The 7,689-nt window shown below is 34.8% G+C and overlaps 1 protein-coding gene across 4 annotated transcripts in view; it reads left to right on the top strand.

Annotated features, from left to right (window-relative positions):
• The window catches only part of SLC39A12 (solute carrier family 39 (zinc transporter), member 12), a 107,688-nt gene that overhangs the window by 46,126 nt on the left and 53,873 nt on the right, over positions 1-7,689 (top strand). For 2 of the 4 annotated variants that reach the window (XM_011968900.1, XM_011968903.1), the window contains 3 exons: positions 238-390; positions 2,248-2,358; positions 4,725-4,791. In XM_011968900.1, the coding sequence (XP_011824290.1) occupies positions 238-390; positions 2,248-2,358; positions 4,725-4,791 (331 nt within the window). The remainder of the gene's footprint in view (positions 1-237; positions 391-2,247; positions 2,359-4,724; positions 4,792-7,689) is intronic. The other 2 variants (XM_011968901.1, XM_011968902.1) reach the window with 2 other exon arrangements.

The following is a 7,689-nucleotide window of genomic DNA, read 5'->3' as shown; positions in this document are numbered from 1 at the left end:
AAAACTCTCTTTTGTTTTCTGTTGTACACATTTTATTTGACCCTGGTTAAAGCGTATAGTGGAAGTATTCACACACCCAAAAGCAAACTGGACTTTTAGTGATTGTGTTAATAGTTGTCATGGCATTTCCCAGAGTGAAAATTAAATATATTCAACACTGGGCCTGATATTTGATAGTTAAGTCATCAAAAGTTATGTCCTTCTTTCTTTCTGCCTTTTTTTTTTTTTTTCCTGAAGGTTCTTGGTTTACATAAGCAGGAAGCCCCAGAATTTGGGCATTTCCATGAAAGCAAAGGTCATATTTGGAAACTGTTGGGATTAATTGGAGGCATCCATGGATTTTTCTTGATAGAAAAATGTTTTATTCTTCTTGTATCACCAAATGACAAGGTATATTTTTATTTGTCTTGTGCTTTAAAGTCTTATAATACATTCATCTGTTACTTCAGAAGTACTTGTTCAAAAGTAATGAAGTTACCTGTGTAAGGGATGTCTAATGGAATGCTCATTTCAAGAATACACAGCTCCTTCTAATAAGATATTAATTTTTTAAAACATCTATTCCTGAGTAGTTAGTGTACTTGTTACGACCTTTTGTTTAACCTTCATGGTTGGTTTATGAACTGGGCACCATTTTATGTCTGGGGACTGAAGGGGTCCAACATTCTAGCTACTAATCAGCGTTTTGGATGTCTTTCTTAACCTAAACAAATAAGCAAACAAAAACTTGGAAAAGCCACAAAATCACATGTCATTTTCTATCTTAAAGGCATTTAAAATTACAAAAATCAGTAGGTTAGAAATTTTGAAATTTGTGGCAAATATTTTTTCAGCTTTAGTAATTTCTTTTATTATGCCAGTAGCTGATAAATGTCTACAAATATGGGCCGGGCGCTGTGGCTCACGCCTGTAATTTCAGCACTTTGGGAGGCTGAGGCGGGCGGATCACCTGAGGTCAGGAGTTTGAGACCAGCCTGGCCAACACAGTGAAACCCTGTTTGTACTAAAAATACAAAAATTGGCCAGGCGTGGTGCTGTGCGCCTGTAATCCCAGCTACTCGGGAGGCTGAGGCAGGAGAATTGCTTGAACCCGGGAGGCGGAGGTTGCAGTGACCCGAGATCGTACCACTGCACTCCAGCCTGGGTGACAGAGCAAGACTCCATCTCAAAAAAAAAAAAAGAGAATAAAGGAAAAAATAAATAGCACGTATTGTTTATCATTCCTAAATTTGTTCAAAATTCTGTTTTATGCATCAAAAAATAAAATGAATTTATGGATGGATAGAGGGATGATAGATGGATACATGATAAAATAGATTTAATAAAATAATCATAGGATCCAGGAAGTGGATAGCTCTATATTTACATTACAGTACAATTCTTTCAGCTTTCTATATATTTGAAAACTTTTCAGCAATAAATAGATGTCATGAATTCAAATAGACTACAAGTCACCTTTTGTAAAAGTTTTCTAATAAAGCAGGACTTTTCTTTGGCCTGGGGCTCAAACTAGGATGTTATGGTAATTTGGAAATTAGGAATGCCAACTTCTATTACAGTACTTACCCTAAAAGTTTAGGAACTTGCCCTTCACAAAAGAAGTGCTAATCTCAAGAAGCATTAAAAAAATAACAAATCCCCACTTATACCCAATGGATTAACATTTCTGGGTTGGGAAAACTAAATTAGAAAGCCAACATACCAATAACTCAGTAGTTAGAAATCCAGTATGGTAATGAGTGAAAGAAATTCTGAACATCCAAAAATGTAGAGTTTATTCAGATTGTTTATGGGCTTGTCAGGGAGTTTAAGAGCACATGAGTTTTAAGAGCATAATTTCAAGATTTATAATATTGCCTAAAATAAAAGGAATGCATATGTTTTAGGAACTGCAAATGCTTTCCTTGGTGAATATATTTCCAGAGATGTTATTTTAGTAGTCACAGGGTACAATATACTTTTGATTATTATCATTGTGGTATCTCCAGAAAGAATTCAAATTTAATTTTGTGTGAATATAACTTTTTTAGTAAATAAAAAGACAGTATAAAAACTACTACTATTCAAGACTCCTTCAGTCATCACTAGACATTTTTGAAGTTGCATTCCATTCTTAAAGCATCCCAGTTCTCTTTTGTGGCAACTACCATTTTGGCCAATAGGCAATGGAATGGAACCATGGCATTGACAAAGACTACACCTGTGTTCTTCTGGCTTCAACACTAATTTTAAATCATCCTCATCCAGCAGGGCCTGTCATTGGTTAATGGGCACGTGGGACATTCCCACCATCTTGCACTCAACTCTGAATTAAGTGACCAGGCAGGCAGAGGCAAATCTGCTTCAACTATCCAGTTGGTAGGTTGTTGATCTGAAGCATTCTACTCATCTGATTATCTTCTCTCCTTTATTTCTCAATGAACAAATGAAAATCAGTAGGGTAGACAAACAGATTCCATACTCCTGCTTTACCTATTCCTAACTATGATAAATACTGTTTAGAAAACTCGGCCAAGCACCTGAAAGCTGTTTTAAAGAGCAACAAGCACCCTCCACAGATTCAAATCATTGCTCTCTGCATCACTTTCAAACATGTATGGATCAGACTGACATCGTAGACACGTCCTTAATCCTTGTGTTTACAAGTTTTCATAAACCAGTTGACTTCTGGGTTTTGCATTCTGAGTAATCCTTAGCCATGACTAGGTGAATGCAAACAGATGTTGAGCAAGGGATTACCCAGTGCACCTAGGACTGGGGTGTTCATTTCATAACGCAGGAGAGAACTGATTCTGCCTAATGAGATGTTTCATAGTTAAGTGCCTTCATTCTACTAACTTTTCCACAATAAAATCTTCTATATTAATTCTCAAAGCACAATGCCCAATCATGTTCAAAACAATATTCCCATTCAAATTCTTAAGTAAGTATAGGAATGGGAAAAATATGAAAGTAATGTTTAATTGTTAAAATCCCTGCCTCCTGGAACCATGGCCTTGGGGTAAAGGGTTTACAGTGTAAGGATAGATTCCTCAGTAGAAATGAGGAGGCTATTCCTGAGATATTGACATAGCAAAATAGAAGTCGAGGAGTAGATTTCAGATACTGTGCTAACTCAGAGATAGGAGCCAGAAATTTCCTTTAAAATACGATTTTAAGAGCCTTAATTGTATTTATTGCTTAGATATTCTAAATGTGGTTTGAAAGAAGATAACTTCAGGTGGGGTTAGTTTCAAAAATCACTTTAATACTGACCTTATTCCTTCTCTTTGAAGTGTCCAGAGCCCCAAGATGCATGTAACCAAATCTCTGAAGGTACCTTAGTGAGTCTTGAGCTATTTGAACACTCCAGCTCACTAATATATGCATAATTCCTCGTGTTATTTAAGCTGCAAGTTGACCTACAGCATAATAGAAATTGTACAAACTTTTAGGAGTGTTTGATGAGTTTAATTTCTTGTTTTTTCAAGAAACTCAAGGATAAAGAAGAACGTACATTTTTTTCCCAATCAATAAGAAGTCCTGAATGTTTGGCTCTAAATTACTTTACATAATGTGACAATAAATAGCTTTTGTTGAAAAACAAGACACAATATTTTAGAATAAATATCTAAATTCTGGTATTTTAACAGAGCTATAAAGCATTGTGATTATAATTAGGTTTTTGGTGTAACATAAAGGGATCACATTGTTTTTTGTTTCTGTATACACCCAACTTCAAGTAAGAGATCTGCCTCCTGCTCTCTGTATCCTACAGGCTCTGCCTTACTTCTCAGCCATCCTTCTCCAAAAACAGCCTATTATTATCTTTTGAATAGCTGCTATTATTCTAATATGTGAATGTTACTAATATGTAAAATTTACTTTCTCTTTTACACACACACAAAATGCATTTAACTCATTACATTTGTGTCAAAATTTGTACAATTTTGGGTGATAGAATTCTATGAATATGCTTTTAAGAGGACATATTTAATATGCAGATAAAAAGTTTTTTATAGAATTGAAATCAGAGGCGCAAAGAGGGAAAATATCTTTTCAGAAATTGGACTATGAGTCAGTCTCTGAAATAAAATGTAATCTTTATACTCATAAAGTCAATTTCAAAATCTCACTTCTCTGTCATATAAAAGGATTTTGAAAAACTTTGAATCTATTATTGTTGTCTTTTATAAATCGGTGGGTCTACTTTCTTAATGGGCAAGATTATTTTACTGACTGGCAGAGCAGTTAACACAGAATATTATGCTGCCGTGAATGAAATGAGGTGTTGAGTTGGCATGGGTTTCTTTTCATCCAGTGGATTCCATACATCCACTGCTCACAGATTAGAGGATGAATCCTAAATCCACAATCCACCTTGCAGGAGAAGTGCCAAGTTAGGCCAAGAATAATTTTTTTAATAGCTTTTGAATTTCATAAAGGTTTACATAATTTATGAGTCTGAATTACAGACTGTCTCAGTAGCCTTCAGCTCTCTATGGAAGATTCTGATCTACCTGAGAGTGCTATTTTCATCTAAATATGAAGAGTGCAAAAGACTTGCTTTGCCCACAGACTTTCAGTTCTACATCGTGTGTGTCTATGAAACCTAGAGGTTCTAATACACATCTAGAGTATTAAAATGTCTTTTAAAAACCAACATAACTCTCCAGGTGTTTCATTTTCCAACAAGATCGTGGCTATTACTTATGTTTCATCAGTTATTTTTTAATTTAAAATAGAAAAGCCCAGAAGATTCACAGGCAGCTGAAATGCCTATAGGCAGTATGACAGCCCCCAACCGAAAATGTGAGTACCAAGCTAAACTTTACATGTAGAAAGTGCCATAGAAAACAGTTATGTCTGTTTGAAAATAAAATGTCAAAACCATGTAGATGTCATATTGGGTATGTAGTTTATTATGAAAAACTTTGCAATAGGATTTGTAATGAAAACTAATTCCTATCCAGCTCTCAAATTTACTACATATTCATATCAATTTTACTCTTTCCTTTAAAAATGAAGTTTTTCTTAGTTGATTTAAACTAATTCCCTTCATGGGAAACTTCAATTAATGTAAACATTTGTGTGTTTATCGTAGCTCATTTCTAAATATATTTGTGTGAAGGTTGAGGCTTTTATTTCACTGTGAAGTGTGGATATATCTTTGTTTTCTCATCTTCTATCAGTCTACTGAAAATTCATCACAAATACGTCTTATTTATCACACTGTCATTGAGATGGTAGAGTTCAAATCAATGATCTCATTTATTCACATCTTATTCTGTAACTCATTTGTTCATTTAATTTTTAATTAACAAAGGTTGATGTTTGTTGCTATGATTTTTTCTTCTTCTGCATTTAATTGACCAATTTTGGATAGGATTTTATTAACCTGTGCTTATGTTTCTGAGTAATTCTTGCAAGTTTTTTGTTTGTTTGTTTGTTTCTTTTTTGTGTGTTTTGGTTTTCATCTGTTACTCTTGAAGTTTTGCCCTATTTTTTCTCATTTATTTTACCCTTTTGTGACACAAACTTCTTAAGGTTTTAATGTTATGCATCATGATTAGTTATTCCCATTTTACCATAATAACTTAGCAAATAATAAAAATAGCTAACATGTATTGAACACTTCTTATATGCTAGGCACAGGGCTGCACAGCTGATGTGATCTCATTCAATTCTCCTACAACTTAAATAAGAATAAATATTATCTGAACTATACAGATGAAGAAACTAGTTGTTAGAAAGGTTAAATCACTGCTCAAGATTATATAGCTAGTCAACCCTAGCACTGGGGAACTAAAGAAATGCTAATGTATCAACAATTGTTTCGTGCTCATTCATTCATGCATGCATCAATGCATCCTTTCACATTGTTTTATTCATTGAAGAAATGTTTGAAGATATGCCCTGTTTCAGGCGTGTTTTATGCAATGCAGAATAAAATAAGCATGGTCTTGATCAGTGCAGAATAAAATAAGCATGGTCTTTATCCTTAGCTTGGGATGTAGTCAGGGATACAAATACTGCTAAGAACAGACACCATTATAACAACTACTGTTCTAAATGTTTTAGATACCTTTACTCATGTAATTTATTTATTTGATTCAAAATTTGTCCATTTCTGCTTTTAGAACATTGCTAGTAATATTTTTTTCTTCTAAACTTTTAGTTCCAAGAGTAATTTTAGAATGCTGGGCACATAGTAGATCTGCAATAGACTTTTTTTTCTCTTTGGTTGTGGTCTTGAAAGAAGGATATGTCCAGTCAAACCAGGAGCTAAAAGAGGATGCTAGATTAGGGAGTAACGATGGTCTTCTTCAGACATTTTGTAGGCCTCCTATTTACCTGCTTACTTCCTGTCGAGCTTGGCATACAGAATGAATAGTAAACACATCCATATTACATTACTCAACTGCCCCTTTGCCAGGACATATTGAATTAAGCTTCAAATATTTGATGACTTGTTTTATATTACCTCATCTGTGGAACTCAACTTGTGTTTCAAAAGACAAGATGCAAAAATTCAATCCACAGTCTGATTTAAATTTTTAAAAAGTACAGTGATACTACTTCCAGCTCCCATGTTTTACCATAGAAAACCTCTGATAGTTCAGAAACATGGAACTCAATATGATTGCCAAGTACATGAATAAAGGTAAAATACTATAGGCAATTCTGTAATGAGTACATTAAATTACCAGTGAATACCTGAATACTTGTCTTCCACTAATTTTTTTTTTTTTTTTTTCCACACGAAAACTCTCTGTCACCCAAGCTTGAGTGCAGCGGCGCGATCTTGGTTCACTGCAACCTCCGTGGCACGATCTTGGTTCACTGCAACCTCCGCCTCCTGGGTTCAAGCGATTCTCCTGCCTCAGCCTCCCGCTAAATAATGTTTAAATTATTTTAAGAAATAGACACAGCGTGTTCTTTATGGCTTACATGCAAATGTTTATATTTGCCTGTGGCTTGTTACCTATCCATGATCTGACATTTAGAAACCCATGATCAGAGATAATAAAACAACAGCAAAAATAGGCCACACTGGTTTCTAGCAGGGTATAATATTGGCTAAAATCCTCATTTGGAATATATGCTATTAATACCAGGACTACATGTAGGCATGTGGAAATTACAAGTTTATTTGCATGTTGCAGTGTTGTCAAATGTATCACTTCAAGTTTTTTTTAAAATTTCCTTTCACAAAGAAGAGCTTTATCTCTGAAAATTGGCAGCAGCAGTTAAATGATCTGGTAGCATTATTGGACTCTGAGCGTTTCCAGGCAATGTCAATAAGAACTCCCTGAATTCAATAATTCAGTATTTATTCTTTGTTCTTATGGCTGTTGCCTGAAATTTTCCCCTTTTTAGCAAAGACTAAAATAAGTTAGTGAACCACAAGAAGGATGTAAGTTAGTCTTACAGTGATATTTCTAAATATCCATGATTTTTAGAAGTAAAATGCACAGGCCATCTTTGAAACACAGTAAATGGAGCTATCTTCTAGATGTTAATTTGGGCTCTATCTGCAATTTACTGAACTTATTTATATCACAGTGTGGGATATGATATGAATCAATTCATACTCCCCAAATAAGATGGCAAACCACATTATAATGCAATCTCCCGGCCGGGCGCGGTGGCTCAAGCCTGTAATCCCAGCACTTTGGGAGGCCGAGATGGGTGGATCACGAGGTCAGG

The sequence above is a fragment of the Mandrillus leucophaeus genome, unplaced genomic scaffold (assembly GCF_000951045.1).
Source record: "Mandrillus leucophaeus isolate KB7577 unplaced genomic scaffold, Mleu.le_1.0 Scaffold863, whole genome shotgun sequence".
Classification (NCBI taxonomy): domain Eukaryota; kingdom Metazoa; phylum Chordata; class Mammalia; order Primates; family Cercopithecidae; genus Mandrillus; species Mandrillus leucophaeus.
This window is presented reverse-complemented; position numbering and strand designations above follow the sequence as displayed.